General features: G+C 43.2%; 1 protein-coding gene across 12 annotated transcripts in view; it reads left to right on the forward strand.

Moving 5' to 3' along the window:
- The window catches only part of LOC132399867 (band 4.1-like protein 1), a 290,816-nt gene that overhangs the window by 229,131 nt on the left and 43,327 nt on the right, over positions 1-18,358 (forward strand). For all 12 annotated transcript variants that reach the window (XM_059980728.1, XM_059980721.1, XM_059980718.1 and 9 more), the window contains one exon: positions 10,147-10,244. In XM_059980728.1, the coding sequence (XP_059836711.1) occupies positions 10,147-10,244 (98 nt within the window). The remainder of the gene's footprint in view (positions 1-10,146; positions 10,245-18,358) is intronic.

The following is an 18,358-nucleotide window of genomic DNA, read 5'->3' on the forward strand; positions in this document are numbered from 1 at the left end:
ACAGTATACATATTGAATAGATTAAAATGTGCAAAAAACAAATACTGTATATTTTTTTTTAAAAAGTGAGGTAATGTCCAAGGATTCAATGCCCATTTAGGAATCGGATGGCAGAGGGGAAGAAGCTGTTCCTGAATCGCTGAGTGTGTGCCTTCAGGCTCCTGTACCTCCTGCCTGATGGTAACAGTGAGAAAAGGGCATGCCCTGGGTGCTGGAGGTCCTTAATAATGGACGCTGCCTTTCTGATCCCTCTATGAGGATTGAAGATGTCCAGAGTACTTTGTAGGCTAGTATCCAAGATGGAGCCAATTAAATTTACAACCTTCTGCAGCTTCTTTCAGCACTGTGCAATAGCTTTCTTCCCCTCCCCCCCCCCCCCCCCCCCCCCCATACCAGACAGTGATGCAGCCTGTCAGAGTGGTCTCCACGGTACATCTATAGAAGTTTTTGAGTGTTTTTGTTGACATACCAAATCTCTTCAAACTCCTAATGAATTGTAGTCACTGTCTTGCCTTATTTATAACTGCATTGATACGTTGGGACCATGGGAACAGGTTAGGTCCTCAGAGATCTTGTCACCCAGGAACTTGAAACTTCTCTCTCTCTCTCTCTCTCTCTCTCTCTCTCTCTCTCTCCCTCTCCCTCTCCCTCTCCCTCTCCCTCTCCCTCTCCCTCTCCCTCTCCCTCTCCCTCTCCCTCTCCCTCTCCCTCTCCCTCTCCCTCTCCCTCTCCCTCTCCCTCTCCCTCTCCCTCTCCCTCTCCCTCCCCCTCCCCCTCTCCCCCTCTCCCCCTCTCCCCCTCTCCCCCTCTCCCCCTCTCCCCCTCTCCCCCTCTCCCCCTCTCCCCCTCTCCCCCTCTCCCCCTCTCCCCCTCTCCCCCTCTCCCCCTCTCCCCCTCTCCCCCTCTCCCCCTCTCCCCCTCTCCCCCTCTCCCCCTCTCCCCCTCTCCCCCTCTCCCCCTCTCCCCCTCTCCCCCTGATCCTTCTATGAAGATTGGTATCTGTTCCTTCATCTTACCCTTCCAGAAGTCCACAGTCAGTTCTTTCGTCTCCCTGATGTTGAGTGCCAGGTCGTTGCTGCGGCACCATTCCACTAGCTGGCATATCTCACTCCTGTATGCCCTCTTGTCAACACCTGAGATTCTACCAACAATGGTTGTATCGTCAGCAAATTTATAGAGGGTACTTGAGCTATGCCTAGCCCCACGGTCATGTGTATATAGAGAGTAGAGCAGTGGGCTAAGCATATACCCCTGAGGTGAGCCAGTGTTGATCATCAGTGAGGAGGAGATGTAGTTAGCAATCCGCACAGATTGTGGTCTTCTGGTTAGGAAGTTGAGGATCCAATTGCAGAGGGCGGTACAGAGTTCCAGGTTCTGTAACTTCTCAGTCAGGATTGTGGGAATGATGGTATTAAATGCTGAGCTATAGTTGATGAACAGTATCGCGACGTAGGTGTTTGTGTTGTCTTGGGGGTCTAAAGCCATGTGAAGAGCTATTGAGATTGCATCTGCCGTTGACCTATTGTGGTGATAGGCAAACTGCAATGGGTCCAGGTCCTTGCTGAGGCAGGAGTTCAGTCCAGTCATGACCAACCTCTCAAAGCATTTCATCACTATAGATGTGAGTGCTACCAGGCAATGGTCATTAAGGCAGCTCACATCATTATTCTTCTTTACTTTGTAGAGACCTATTTCATTTTGACACAAAAGATTCTTTTTCTGTTAATCAGTGTTATAAAAAAGCTAAATTAAATGCACTGTGATTCGATTTTTAAGGCATGACAACTTCAAGGGGGGGTGAATACTTTTTATTGGCACTGTAGATTCCTCCTCTTTCAGCACTTTACCTTTTCAACCTATCACCTCCCTAATTTCTTACTTCGTTCCACCCCCCCCCCCCACCCTCCTTTCCCTTCACCTGGCCATACCTATCACCTGCCAGCTTGTACTCCTTCCCCTCTCCCGGTCACCTTATTCTGGTTTCTGACCCATTCCCTTCCAGTCTCAATGAAGAGCCTCAGCCCAAAATATTGACTGTTTGTTCCCTTCCATAGATACAGCCTGATGTGTTTGTCATGCATTTTGTGCATGTTGCTCAACATTTTCAGTGTTTGCAGATGTATGTGCATGTTGGTACATTTGTGAATGAAACCAATTGGTGGTATAGTGAACAATGAAGAAGGTTATCTGAGATTTTAATAAAATCTAGATCAACTGGGAAGGTGGGCTGAGAAATGGCAAGTAAAATTAATACAGACATATGTAAAGGGTATCACTTTGGCAAGTTAAACAGAAACAGAGCAAGACATGTACAATAAATGGTAGGGCCCTGGACAGTGTTGTAGAAAAGAGAAACCTTGGTACACATGTACATAGTTCCCTGAAAGTGGTGATACAGGTAAATGGGGTTCATCAGGCAGAGCATTTAGTACAAGTGTAAGGATGTCTTGATACAATATGCAAGAGGTTCGGGAGAATCTGTTGGAATATTATGGTCATTAGCTGTAGGAAGGATAAAGAAGATACAGTAAAGAGTGACTAGGATTTTTACCAGGAGTTTTAATGATAGACTAAGGCTATCTCCCCTGGCTGCAGAGGCTGAGATGTGACCTAATGGAATTATGTAAAATCATGAGGAACATAGATAATTTGGATGGTCACAGTCTTTTTCCCAGAGTTGGGAAGTCCAATACTTGAGGGAATACTGAGAAGACATTTAGACAGGTACGCGATAGGAAAGCTTTTGATGGATGTGGGGCAAATCTGGGCAAACAGGTCTAGCTCAGGTAGACAACCTGATGAGCATGGATGAGCACAGGACCTCTTTCTGTGCTGTATAGTTTGCTTACTGTACGGTGTGTAGCGTTTTTGATGGATTTTTGAAAAGTTTGTTTTTAAATCCAATAATTCTTCAAAATCATTAGAAGTCAATGACTTGAGTCTGAGTTTGGACGATGGGTTTTGTTTTAGTAGTACAATATGTCTGATATCACCAAATCACTCCCTTTAATGTCATTGCTCTCTTGACTATTGCTCGATGGGGAGGGCACGGGGCACTGGGGCAGCAGCACAAGAGTGGAAATGTCTTGTTACAGCAATACAAGAGGTTGGGGAGACCACCTTTGGAAAACTGTGAGTAGTTCTAATACAGTCTTAACAGAAGCAACAGAAGACATTTTAGCCTGTCCTATGTGGAAACAGAGATGGAGAAAGTTTGTTTTAAAAAAAATCCTAGGCTGAGATATTTTTGACCTTGTATGGTATCCCTGTTGTTTCACCTTTCCACTCCAGAAAAGCTGAATTTTTTTTCTTTTTGCTCTTTTCATTCGATACTTGAAAAAAAATCTCAACAAGATAGCTTTTATTTTCTGTTCCTCATCTCCTTGAGCATTTAAAAAAACCAGCAACCTTTAGGGGACCTTGTTTTTAGTTTTTAACACCCCCTGCTTGGATATGGTACAAAGTTGACAACTGTAAGCGTGACAAAGTTCTCATCGTGTGCCAAGGTGGAAGGGCAAGTGAAAACCTCCTGGATTTGAGGCTGGGACCATGATGACTCTAGATTTGAAATTGCAGCTGTTTTTGATTCCGGAAAGGCAGGAATGAACCAGTGTGCCAGCCCACAAGCTTTCCAACACTAGTTTATAACCTCTTAACCACTAAGCTATACTTAACTTGTGAGGAGGAAGGAAGGCTGCAACACCAATCTTAGTAACTTTTTTTTTGAGTGTATTAAGAGCTTTGAAATATTTGGGGCAGGGTTAGTCCTCTTTTGAAGACCTAGGAGCTAGAGTGTTGAAAGTGAGGAACATAGAGAGGAATACATGAATTCCAGGTATGCTTTTTAGACTTTGAGCCTGGTCCACCATTTGATCAGATCATGGTCATCGACCTGCAGTAAATGTTCATCCCTTGCTTTTCAAGAAACTTTCCACCCTTGCTTAAAATGAAGTACTGTTTCCATACCCTTTAAGAGAGAGAATTCTAAACATTTCCAACTCTCTGAGAGACAAAAGGAGAAATCCATGAGAGGAAATATCTTCTCTACATCACCCTGAAAAATCCTGATTGAATTTTTTTTTGCTTTAACTATGGCTCACTTCTCTGTTCTAAAGTGTGCCCAACCATTCATAAGACCAGTCTTCCATTCCAGCTGCAGTGCTTAAAGTACAATACAATACTTAAAGGATTCAGCCCTCAATCCTTTGCTCGTATAAATGAGTATTGCTATCAGAGATTTTGCTCAATTTAACTGAGAACTTTTATTTATGAATCACATGCTCCATTTCTCATGGTACACCCCCCAATATAACAGGAAAAATTGCAAAGCATAAAAAAACTGAAATGTCAGCAGATCAATAGCATTCACCCCCCCCCCCACCTTGCTCTGTACATAGTTGAACTACCTTTCACAGTTATTACCGTTTCACAGTTATCTGTTTGTATAGTTCCTGAATAGCTTTGCATAATGTCTTGGAGCAAGATATACCAATTCCTCCTTGCAGAATTGCTAACCCCTGCCCTGTGGAATGCTTGGGTTTTTTTTCTTCGGGTCGTCCAGTTTCCTCCCACAGCCCAAAGACGGTTAATTCGTCATTGTAAGTTGTCCTGCGATTAGGTTAGGATTAATTGGATTTGTCGGGGGTTGCTGGGGCGACGCGGCTTAAGGGCCAGAGGAGACCACCCCACACTGTAACACTAGCTAAATAAAAAATAAGTTTCTGAATTTATAGTTCATGTTCATTTGTAGTTTAAAGAATGGAATGAAAGCATTGATAATAGTATTGGACCTCTACACAGTGTCTCTACGAAGTAAGGAACAGCAATTTATTCCTTGCTAAGCTGCTCCCTACTCCTCTGCCATCAGTACATTTTTTTCATCGTCTCTCCCCCTTGCTCTCTTACAGAGGTTCCATATACCATATTTATGTTCGCAGAAAGAAAGATTTCAGATGGAGATTGTGTTGCTGTGTTGAGATTTTTACCTTGTGAAGCAGCTTGGTGTTCAGATTATTTTAATACTTTTCAATGCCAGGTGCTAATGCATATTGCATGAGTCTGCCATTGACATCAGAAAAATCACAATCTTGTGGAACAATAATATCCCTCTTAACGTGCTTATTCAATTAATGCTAACAGGTAACAAGCTCAATTAAACTGGGACATGAATGTCATTTGTGTACTAAAGAATACATCACTCTGGTTGACAGACTGGGAAATATCAGGTGCCAAATTCAAAATCAAGTTTATTATCACTGAATCATCATGAAATTTTGTTGTTTTGCTCCATTTTAAAAATCAGAATCAGAGGTTTATTATCACCAGCACGTGTCATGAAATTTGTTAAATTAACAGCAGCAGTTCAATGTAATACTTGATAACGTAGAAGAATAAATAAATAAATTACTGTATACATACATTGACTAGATTAAAAATTGTGCAAAACAGAAACAATATAAAAGAAAGTGAGATAGTGTTCACGGGATCAATATCCTTTTAGGAATCAGATGGCAGAGGGGAAGAAGCTGTTCTTGAATCACTGAGTGTGTACCTGCAGGCTTCTGTACCTCCTACCTGATGGTAACAGTGAGAAAAGGGCATGCTCTGGGTGCTGGGGGTCCTTACTAATGGATGCTGTCTTTCTAAGACACTGCTCCTTGAAAATGTCTTGGTTACTTTGTAGGTTAGTACTCAAGATGGAGCTGACTAAATTCATGACCCTCTGCAGCTTCTTTCAGTCCTGTGCAGTAGTCCCCCTCCCCAACACTGAACAGTGATGCAGTCTGTCAGAATGCTCTCCATGGTACAACTGTAGAAGTTTCGAGTGTCTTTGTTGTCATATCAAACTTCTTGTCAAGTATAGTCACTGTCTTGCCTTGATATGTTGGGACCAGGTTATGTCCTCAGAGATCTTGACACCCAGGAACTTGAAACTGCTTGCCCTCTCCACTTCTGATCCCTCTGAGGACTGGTATGTGCTCCTTTGTCTTACCCTTCCTGAAGTCCACAATCAGCTCTTCCGTCTTACTGTCGTTGAGTGCAAGGTTGTTGCTACGACACCGCTCCACTAGTTGGCATATCTCACTCCTGTACGCCCTCCCGTCTCCACCTGAGATCCTACCAACAATGGTTGTATCATCAGCAAATTTTATCGATGGTATATGAGCTATGCCTAGCCACACAGTTGTGAGTATAGAGAGAGGTGGGTTAAGCACACACCCCTGAGGGGTATCAGTGTTGATTGTCAGCGAGGAGGAGCTATTATCACCAATCTGCACAGATTTACAGGGATGTTGCCTGGATTGGGAGCATGCCTTATTAGAATAGGTTGAGTGAACCCGGCCTTTTCCTCCTTGGAGTGAGGGAGGATGAAAGGTGATCTGATAGAGGTGTATAAGATGATGAGAGGCAGTGATCATGTGGTTAGTCAGAGGCTTTTTCCCAGGGCTGAAATGGCTAGCACGAGAGGGCATAGTTTTAAGGTGCTTGGAAGTAGGTACAGAGAAAATGTCAGGGGTAAGTTTTTTTTTATGCAGAATGGTGAGTGCGTGGTATGGGCTACGGGCAGTGGTGATGCAGGCAGAAGCAATAGGGTCTTTTAAGAGACTCCTGGATAGGTACATGGAGCTTAGAAAATTAGAGGGCCATGGGTAAGCCTAGGTAGTTCTAAGGTAAGGACCTGTTCGCCACAACTCTGTGGGCTGAAGGGCCTGTATTGTGCTGCAGATTTTTGTGTTCTAGATTGTGGTCTTCCAGTTAAGACGTTGAGGATTCAATTGTAGAGGGAGGTACAGAGGCCCAAGTTCTGTGATTTATCAGTCAGGATTGTGGGAATGATGGTGTTAAATGCTGAGCTGTAGACGATGAACAGCATCCTAACTATGTGTTTGTATTGTCCAAGTGGCCTAAGGCTATGTGAAGAGCCATTGAGATGGCATTTGCCATTGACCTATTGTGGCGATAGGCAAATTACAGTGGGTCCAAGTCTTTGCTGAGGCAGAAGTTCAGTCTAGTCAGGAAGTTCTTGGAATTTTCTGTCACCATCTTTCCAAGGTACAGGAGCCTTAGGTCCCACACCACCAGGTTCAGGAGCAGTGATTACCTTTCAACCATCAGGCTCCTAAATGAGCAAGGGCAACTTCATTCACCTCAACACTGAACTGATTTCACAACCACTTTCAAGGATTCTACAATTCATATTCTCATTATTTATTATTATTATTTGTCTTTTTTTGTATTTGCATAATTTTCTTCTTGTGCACATTGGCTGTTTGTGAAGTCTTTCTTTGTATTTAGTTTTTCATTGATTCTGTTGTATTTTTGTCCTTCTGTGAATGCCTGGAAGAAAAGGAATCTTGGGGTTGTTTATCGTGACGTATACGTACTTTGATGATAAATTTATTTTGAAGACCCATCTTGCATTTGATGACAAATTCCCCAAACCTGTCCTGACAACCAGTTGTGCTTCTAGTTGTCGTTTAGAGATTCAGTGACCTAGTTATCATTAATTATATAAATGATATTTAGACATTTTAACTGGTGCTCACAGAACATTAATATAAGAACAGAAAATGCAGGAAACACTGCAGGTCAAACAACTTCTGTGGAAAGAAAAACAATGTTATATTTCTAATCCATTTATTTATCACATATACATTGAAATGTGTTGTTGGCATCACCAACCATCGCAATCTTAGATGTGAGACCTTGCACCTGACCTGAAGCACTCACCTGTTTCTCTTCCCATTGTCACTGTCTGAAATGCTAAGTGTTTTCAGTATTTTCTGACTTTTTTTACTCAGATTGCCATCATCGGCAGGTTTATCAATCCTTAAACTTTAAATGTTGAAGATAATTCTGCTCTGGATTTGATTTTCATAATGGACTGATAGGACATTGAAATGCAAAGGAAAAATATATTTTGAACAATGAAAATTCTCACAGATGTATGTGGCCTGCACACAGATGCATTTGACTAAGTTCTTACTCACAATGTATTTTTAGGTAACCTTCTCACGTGACTATCATCTGACCTTTCTTAAATTAATATCTTAGAACTAGAGAACATTTATGCACCTTTTGGCCTTTCTTGGCTGTGCCAAACCATTTTTCTGCCTAGTCCCACTGACCTGCACCTGGGCCATATCCCCCTATACACCTCTCATCCATGTACCTGTCCAAGTTTTTCTTAAATGTTAAAAGTGAGCCTGCATTTACCACTTCATCTGGCAGCTCATTCCACACTCCCACCACTCTCTGTGTGAAGAAGCCCCCCTTAATGTTCCCTTTAAACTTTTCCCCCTCCACCCTTAACCCATGTCCTCTGGTTTTTTTCTCCCCTAGCCTCAGTGGAAAAAACCTGCTTGCATTCACTCTATCTATACCCATCATAATTTTATATACCTCTATCAAGACTCCCCTCATTCTTCTACACTCCAGGGAATAAAGTCCTAACCTATTCAACCTTTCTCTGTAACTCAGTTTCTCAAGTACCAGCAACATCCTTGTAAACCTTCTCTGCACTCATTCAAACTTATTAATATCCTTCCTGTATTTCGGTGACCAAAACTGCACACAATACTCCAAATACGGTCTCATCAATGCCTTACACAACCTCACCATAACATTCCAACTCTTATACTCAATACTTTGATTTCTAAAGGCCAGTGTACCAAAAGCTCTCTTTACAACCCTATCTTCCTGTCTTCTTAACCCTTCTTCCCTCCTTCAACCAATCCAATGACATTTTGTTTGCAGTTGTAAAGTTATTTTCAGAACTTTCCATAATCTCACTTCACAATGTCTGTAGCAGATTCCAGCCTTTCAGCCCTCCTGAGATCACTGTCCTTTTCCACTTCTGACCTGTGTTAGTAGCTTCACCTTCTAAGCTCTGGAGTTCCCTCTGCCTTCACCTTTCTCCTCTTCTAAAGTGCTCATCAAAACCTGTGTTACTTATCCTTACATATTTTCATGTGGCTTGGTGTCAGATTTTGTCTGACAGCACTTCTGTGTAACTGACTACATTTAAAAGCACTGTAAAGGTTTTGGTTGTTGAGTGAAATTGAGGACATTTCTGCATTAAATTTTTATGATTTCGGATAGGGGAAATCTCATTTCAAAACCTGGCCTCCAGCCAGATGGTACTGGAAGCAAGTTCATCTGTGTGTGTCAAGATGAAGACCAAAGCATAAAATGTCCAGATATATTCATGGTTTTAATGAGAACTATCATACCTTTGACCTTTTTCAGTGTTTCTGTTCAAGATAATTATGTCAAAGTTTGATATAGGGGCAATGTTTCTATTACTGTATGCAATTTTATAGAATAGAAAATGAAGGTAATATTAACCATCTTTATCAGCAAATCCTTGAGGATTCATGCATAAGACAATGGTAATAGTTTTTGAATTCTGTCTTGCAACACTTTTTGTTGGGGGTGAGATTACTAACTGATCAACTGTGCCCCAGGTGTAGCTGGCATGGACTGCGTCAGCACTTTGGGCTGTTCAGAGCATAGCACTGTGTTGAAGAGTGGAGTAATATTAGCAACAGGGCTGAAAGAACAAAGTAACTGAAGAAATTGGAGTTGTGTACTAATTTATCGTGGATTTTCAGATATTCCCGTGCTGTACTCCCTGTGCGATAAAGCCTCACTAAATGGCAAGAAGGCTGGTGCCCGGTCAGAAGGGGAGGCTGGTGCCAGTAGGCACCCTGTGTTTTATGAAAATTGGTTGCATGTCATCCTGATAAAACTCTGTCATCTAACCACTTGTTTTTTGTCCTCCCCACTCTACTTCAGACCTTCTCACCAGTTGACATGCCATCAGTAATGCATACAGAATGCTGGACGATTTTGCCAGTCCTGATGAAGGGTCTCAGCTCAAAACATTGATTTGTTTATTCATTTCCGTAGATACTGCCCGACCTGCTGAGTTTCTCCAGCATTTTGTACGTGTTACTCTGGATTTCCAACATCGGCATAATCTCTTGTGTTTATGACATGGTATCAGTACTTCTTTTAAATTGAAATGTACAATAGTTGGATTTAAGGTCCAAGCATTTATTTTCTTCTTATTAGCTTGTGCAATGAGCTGAAAATGCTGTCAGTTTATGCTTTAACCAAATGCTGTCTTGTTCCAATTTTCAGTATGAGCAGTTTGAAAGCACCATTGGTTTCAAGCTCCCAAATCACCGAGCTGCCAAGAGACTCTGGAAAGTCTGCATAGAGCACCACACCTTCTTCAGGTAAACTCAAAGCCCAAGGCAATTATTTATTGTGCCTGCGGGGAATTATTAGGTGTACCGAACATAGATTGCAGAGAATGTTTTTCAAATTCTATAAATACATTAGAGATTTTTCACAATACTGCCCTTGGGTGCTGTGTAGGAAAAAAATATGAGGAATGTACTGCAGAAAGTGTTTTTCTGTACTATTTTTGCAGCAAGAAATCAATACATATCACACTGGAATTTCCATGAATCAGAGTATCCTTATGGCTCATTTTCAAATGCACCAGACAGGTATTGCCCATGGAAATTATTATATGGAACATCAATACATCTTGATCTGCCAACGATTCCTGGTTAGGATTTTTCCCCTCTGTTTTGGTTGCTGTCTCCATTTTGGTCTTTTTTATTCCCTACCTCTTATTTTCTGTCTGATCCCCTTGTGTCTTGATCCCTCTGTCTCCTTCACTCATTTTCCTCCGACTTGTAGATTAGAAAGCTAGCTCGTCTCTGCACAACAGATTGCTTCAGCCCTTGTAATATTGTCACATTGATCCACACAATTCTGCTTTGTCTGCATCTTGATCTGTTATCTCCAGTGCTTCCAGACAGTAATGAGCCCTGTCACTGTCCTTGCCCACAATGTGTCAACTTTTATCATCACAATCAGCCTCATCATGAGTAGCATTCCTTCATTAGTCTCTCTTTTAATCTCTTAACACTTCAACCATTTCCCTTATCCTTCAGGTTCAAAGGTGTCATTTCCTGTCATTATTGCTAGTTTTGGGCAGCAGAAGCCTTTCTGCAAATTAATAATTAATCAGAATCTGGTTCATTATCACTGACATAGGTTGTGAAATATGTTGTTTTGCAACAGCAATGCAGTGCAATACATAAACTATAAATATCAGTAAGAAGTATTCTGTCTGTGTGTGTGTATGTATACAGTATATCGGTCAGTGGTGTGGTGACATAAGCACTGGACTTTGAGGTGAGTGGTCCTGGGTTTTAATCCAGACCTTGTATGCATTACATCTTTGCTGGATTGAACATTGAGCTAGCAACTCGGCCTCATAAAAAAGAAACACACAAAATGCTAAAGAAGTAGCAAGGTTGCCGCCCAATGTGCCAGAAGCCACAGAGAACGATAACATGTATGCCTATATATGTATACGTGTGTGCATCTGTGTCTATTTTTTAATTAATTGTGGGCACATCAGGTTGTATATATAATCTATATGTGTGTATCTTCTCTCTGGTGGTCGTAATGAGAAGCAAGCCTGGGTGATGAGCGTCCTTAATAATGGATTCTGCTTTTTTGGGGCAGCACCTTTTGAAGGACTAGTGCCCATGATGGAGCAGGTTCAGTCTACAACCTCTGTGGCTTTTTCCAATCCTCTATCTTGGTCCTCCGTATCAGCATCTGAAGCCCAGGATTTTAGAACAGAGGTCACAAATATCACGTTACATTCTTCTTAACTAAATAGTGTAGATGTTCCCCATTAACCAGACACTAAGCTCTGTGTTCAATTTTAAAACATTTATGTCAAGTTGATTATAACTACAAATTCTGGTTCCATCATATGACATGGTTCTTAAGTACTTAGAAGTGCAGCAGTTGTTCCGTTGGTTGTATCATGCTCTTTCAATAGAACCTTGGGAGGGAAAGATTATCCTTTCTAGCCTGTATAACCATAGTTTTGAGGACAGCAAAACTCTGTTCCATCTGAAAGCAGTATTTATTTATTAGCGGCTGTGTGTTGACAATGCGGTCTCAGAATGTGCATGTTAGTAGTTTTCTGTTTCATTTGGCCTTTTGCTGATGTGTGGTTCCTGCCTCCTCCTGTTTTGACATTGACCCTCAGTGTGATGACGGCAGAATGTTCAGTTTTCTTCATATATGAGAAACGTGTTTAATTTCCCAGAGTTTTGAAACATCTAGATTTTGACTTTCTGAAAACGGCTCCATAGCTGGATTGTTTGGCTGGCAATATTGTAAGGCTATTGAGCCTTCACACCAGCTGCAGATTTAAAGATATATAGTCAAAACAGTAATAAATATTCAACATTGGAACATCTGCTCATAATTGTCCCATTGTATCCCTGAAGTCACGAGGGAACTAGTGCTTCGGATGAGTTCCAGATGATTTCTTGTTTATTTACCTCTGTTTACTTAGAAAGCTGAATTCCATGAAGTTTTCAAAAGAATTGCTTGTTCTCTTCTGAGGATTTCTTTGAGCACTATTATATATTAATTGGAAGGGTGCTACAAGCATTCTCTTCCCCATTTCAGGCAGGTTTTTTTTTGCTGTTTTATTGTAAGCATGGTAAAATGTGAAAGCATAATTTTTATGTTCGGAAATAACTGAATCCAAAAGCTTTTTTTAAAAAATCAATCTCTTTGATCGTTCCCCTTGTTAGATCTTTTACCACTGTTTTATGAGCCACTTCCTCAGCTCTTTTACTATGCCTTTCACAAGTTTAAGTTTAATTGTCAGTCAAGCATTCATGAATGCAGCCAAACGAAGCAGCGTTACTCCAGGGACAAGGTATAAGCGTCTATACCAACAGGCACATAAGAGAGCAAGCACATGTAAGATATCAATAAAATACATTATTTACTTGATTAAAGGCTGTATGCACAAGCTTGGGTGGCGGGATGAAGATTCAGCTCTACCAAGGGGCGGTGCTCTTCTTCCTTCCACTAGCCTGCAGGTCACCCTTGGGCAAGGTGCAGCACCTGCTTAGCCCCCTGATCGAGGCCATGCGAAGCCATGGGAGTAGGTGGAGGATGGTTGTATGAGCAGCTGGTGCACATCACAAGTCCCGGTTACCTGACCTCTGCCAGGTGGACAGTCTCTGAAGAGTATTAATAATGGCTGGGGTTACCAATCATGTAAAGACACTGCCCAGAAGAAGGCAATGGCAAACAACTTCTGTTTAAAAAAAAATTGCCAAGAACAATCATGGGCATAGAATGAGCATAATTGCCCACATCGTATGACACGGCACATAACTGGGACATTATTTGTTCATTTTTCATTACTTTGCTTTTGGTATCATAATGGAATATTTTATTCCACAAGCAGCTTGTAGCATTAAACTTGAAAATTGATGAGAGGGTTATAGGCCTAATCTTCATGGCCCTTCCTTGGGCCAAATGGGCCTTTTCTGTTACATTAAAACTCTGATTCTTCCTTTTCACATGTCACGTGTGAAGATATGAGGATATTATAAACTATTATAGAGTCATAGAACATTGCACCACAGAAACAGGCCCATCTTCAGCCCATCTGGTCCATGCTGACCCATTAGTCTGCCTAGTCCCATGGACCACACCAGGACCATATTCTTCCATATCCTTCTCATTCATGTACTTAACTAAATCTCTCTCAGATGTTGTAATCGAACCTGCCTCCTCCACTATCACGAGCAGTTCATTTATCACTCGCACCGCCCTCTGAGTGAAGAGGTTCTCCCTCAGGTCCCCCTTTCACCTTCCACCCTTAGCCTATGACCTCTAGTTTGAGCTTTGCCAAACCTCAGTGGAAAAAAGCCTGCACATATTTTCCTTATCTACACCATTCATAATTTTGTACACCTCTATCAAGTCCCCCCTCCCATGTTCCAACCCTCCAGGGAATATGGTCCTAACCTATTCAGCCTTGCCCTATAACTCAGGTTCTCATGTCCCAGCAACATCCCTGTAAATTTTTGCTGCATTTTTTTCAGTCATATTCATATCTTTCCCATTTGATTTTCTATCCATTTTTAAGTCATTTAGACAAAGACAAAATTCACAATCCAAATTATCACTTAATATCAGAATCAGAATCAGGTTTATTATCACCAGCATGTGCCGTGAAATTTGTTAACTCAGCAGCAGTTCAATGCAATACATAATATAGAAGAAGGAGGAAAAAAATAATAAAATGATAATAATAAATAACTCAATTACAGTATACGTATATTGAATAGATTTTAAAAAGTGTGAAAAAGAGAAGGACTGTATATTAAAAAAAAGCGAGGTAGTGTCCAAGGGTTCAATGTCTTTTGAGGATTCAGATGGCAAAGGGGAAGAAGCTGTTCCTGAATCGCTGAATGTGTGTCTTCAGGCTTCTGTGCCTTCTGTCTGATGGTAACAGTGAGAAGAGAGCATGCCCTGGGTGCTGGAGGTCCTTAATGATGGACTCTGCCTTTCTGAGACACCACTCCTTGAAGATGTCCTGGTTACTTTGTAGGCTAGTACCCAAGATGGAGCTGACTAAATTTACGACCCTCTGCAGCTTATTTTAGTCCTGTGCAGTAGCCCCACCTGCCCATACCAGACAGTGATGCAGACTGTCAGAATGCTGTCCATGGTACATCTATAGAAGTTTTTGAGTGTATGTGTTGACATATTAAATCTCTTCAAATTCCTAATGAAGTATAGCTGCTACCTTACCTTCTTTATTTCTGCTTCGATATGTTGGGACCAGGTTAGCTCCTCAGAGATCTTGAAAGCCAGGAATGTGAAACTGCTCACTCTCTTCTGAAGTCCACCATCAGCTCTTTTGTCTTATTGATGTTGAGTTGGCATATCTCATTCATGTACACCCTCTCGTCTCCATCTGAGATTCTATGCCTAGCCACACAGTCATGTGTATATAGAGAGTAGAGCAGTAGGCTAAGCACAGACCCCTGAGGTGCACCAGTATTGATTGTCAGTGGAGATGTTATCATCAATCTGTACAGATTGTAGACTTCCAGTTTGGAAGTCGAGAATTCAAGTGCAGAGGGAGGTACAGAGGCCCAGATTCTGTAACCGTATCAGTATTGAATGACTTGTTTTTAGTAGGGAAGGCTAGCTTGACATTCAGAATTATTACTACATTTAAGCACTCCATAAAGCCTCAGCATTACATCCTTGTTTTTATATTCTAGTCCTCTTGAAAAGAAGGTTAACATTGCATTTGTCTTTGTTGTTACCAACTCAACCTGACCCTGTGACCCTGAGTGCATTTCCAATAACACCATGGGCACCTATCTTTTTCAGTAGCTTCATGTGAGGCACCTTGTGACTTGGCTTCTGAAAATCCAAGTAATCAACATTCATTGACTTTCCTTTGTCCATCCTGCCTGTTACTTCCTCAAAGAATTCCAAAAGATTTGTCAGCCAAGATTTTCCCTTTTGATAACCATTTTGATTAGCCTATTTTATCATGTAATTCCGTACCCTGATGTCTCAACCTTAACCTTGGTCTCTTAAGTTTATACCAACCACTGAAATCAGACTAACTGACCTATAATGTCCTGTCTTTTCGCCTCTGTCCTTTCTTTAAGATGGAGTGACATTTGCAGTTTTTCTGTCTGCTGGAACCATTTGTGATGCTAATAATCTCTGAAAGATCACTACTAATGCTGACGCAATCTCTTCAGCTACCTCTTTCAGTACCCTAGGATGTAGTCCATGTCATCCAGGTGACTTTAACAGCTTTAGACCTTTCAACTTCCCGAACACATTCACCTTAGTCATCACAACTACGCTTATTTCTACCCCTGACTCGCTCAAATTTCTGGTATGTTCCTGGTGGCTTCCACAGTGGGGACTGACATATAGAACTTAGTTAGTTTGTCCACCATTTCTTTGTTCCCTGTAACTACTTCTCCAGCATTATTTTTCAGTGGTCCAATGTCCACTGTTGACTTTTATCTTTTTTTAAATAAACATTTGTATCTTCTTTGATATTACTGACTAGTTTACCTTCGTAATTAATCTTTTCTCCCTTTATTGCTTTTTTAGTTATCTTCTGTTGGTTTTTAAATACTTCCATTGCCTCTAGCTCCCCGCAACCTTTTGCAAATTGCGTACCCATTGTTTTGCTTTAATGCATTCTGTGACTTGCCTGGTCAGCCACAGTTGCCTCATCCTCCCTTTAGAGCGCTGCTGCTCCTTTAGGTTGAAATGATCTTGCTTCTTCTGAATTATTCCCAGAATCTCCTATCATTGTTTCTGTACCGTCTTACCTGCTTGGGTTCCTTCCAATCTAATTTGAGTCAATTGTTAACTTAAACATGTTTTGTGTAGTTTCTCAAGACTTGTAGTTTGCTTATTTGGAATACTTATTGCATTATTTTTCGTAGTTTTTAATTTTGAATGTTTTTGAATTCTTGTTCACTGTTCGTAAATTTGGGGACGTGGCTTAGCCAGCTATTAAGATATTAATGAGGTAATGTAGCGGTGTGCTACATGCAGCGCTAAAATTATGACACGGAGTTGGTAACTGCAGTCGAAGGAAAAAACTTTATTCGAAATCCTCAGCCTCACTTTTAAGCCTCCCTCAACCTGCCCCCTGTGGCGCAGAGGCTCCAAAGCTCTGTGCTCGCAAACCCCCGTAGGCTATCTAATTGTGAGCCGGTTCGGATGTGCCAGGAAATGGGTCGCCGCATAACCCCCCCCCCAGAACCGGCGATACACCCCCCAATGTCCACAGTCTGGGCCGGAACCTGCTTGGGAGGTCGGCCTCTGCGCCGAGGTGCTGGAAACTCGGCCGGTTGTGCCAGGTCCACGTGGGCCGGTTTGAGGCGGTCCACCGTGAAAACCTCCTCTTCCCCCCAATGTCCAGCACGAATGTGGACCCGTTGTTCCGGAGCACCATAAACAGCCCCTCGTATGGCCACTGCAGCGGTGGCCGATGCCCGCCCCTTCGTACAAACACAAACTTACAGTTCTGCAGGTCGGGTTCCGCCCGTGCTGTGAAGTGGGTATGGGGGCCAGGTTACCGAGCTTCTCGCGTAGTTTGCCCAGGACTGCTGCGGGATCTTCCTCTTGCTCCCGTGGGGCTGGTAGGGACTCCCCGGGGACGACCAGGGGCGCGCCGTATACCAACTCGGCCGACGAGGCGTGCAGGTCGTCCTTGGGCGCTGTGTGGATGCCGAGTAGGACCCAGGGAAGCTCGTCCGCCCAGTTGGCTCCTCGCAGGCGGGCCATGAGGCCGACTTCAGGTGACGGTGGAAACGCTCCACTAGCCTGTTCGACTGTGGGTGGTAGGCAGTTGTATGGTGCAGCTGAGTCCCCAGAAGGCTGGCCATAGCTGACCACAGGCTGGAGGTGAACTGGGCGCCTCTGTCGGAGGTAATGTGGGCCGGTACACCAAAGCGAGATATCCAGGTGGTGATCAGGGCTCGGGCACAAGATTTGGAGGTGGTGTCGGTGAGCGGGACCGCCTCTGGCCATCTTGTGAACCGGTCCACGATAGTCAGGAGGTGCCACGCTCCACGCGACACTGGCAGGAGGCCCACGATATCCACATGAATGTGGTCGAAACGCCGGTGGGTGGTATGGAATTGCTGCAGTGGGGCTTTGGTGTGCCGCTGCACCTTGGCTGTCTGGCAGTGCATGCACGTTTTGGTCCATTCACTGACCTGTTTGCGGAGTCCGTGCCAAACGAACCTGCTGGAAACCATCCGGACAGTCGTCCGGATGGAGGGATGCGCCAAGTTATGAATGGAGTCGAAAACACGGCGACGCCAGGCTGTCGGGACGACGGGACGGGGCTGGCCGGTGGCAACGTCACAGAGTAGGGTCCTTTCACCCGGGCCTACGGGGAGGTCCTGGAGCTGCAAACCAGAGACTGCGGTTCTGTAACTCGGAATCTCCTCATCTGCCTGCTGTGCCTCTGCCAGTGCCTCAAAGTCTACCCCTTGGGAAAGGGCATGAACGGTAGGGCGAGAGAGCGCATCCGCCACGACATTGTCCTTACCCGAGACGTGCCGGACATCCGTCGTGTATTCAGAGATGTAAGACAGATGGCGTTGCTGGCGGGACGACCAGGGGTCGGACACTTTCGTAAACGCAAAGGTAAGCAGTTTGTGGTCCGTGAACGCGGTGAAGGGCCGACCTTCTAGGAAGTACCTGAAATGCCGGATTGCCAGGTAGAGCGCCAACAGTTCCCGGTCAAAAGCACTGTACTTGAGCTAGGGTGGCCGCAGGTGTTTGCTGAAAAACGCCAGGGGTTGCCAGCGACCCTCGATGAGTTGCTCCAGCACCCCACTGACTGCCGTGTTAGATGCATCCACTGTGAGGGCGGTAGGGGCGTCCATTCTGGGATGTACTAGCATTGCGGCGTTCGCCAAAGCTTTCTTCGTTTGAA

Source organism: Hypanus sabinus, chromosome 9, assembly GCF_030144855.1.
Source record: "Hypanus sabinus isolate sHypSab1 chromosome 9, sHypSab1.hap1, whole genome shotgun sequence".
In the NCBI taxonomy this organism is placed as follows: Eukaryota; Metazoa; Chordata; class Chondrichthyes; order Myliobatiformes; family Dasyatidae; genus Hypanus; species Hypanus sabinus.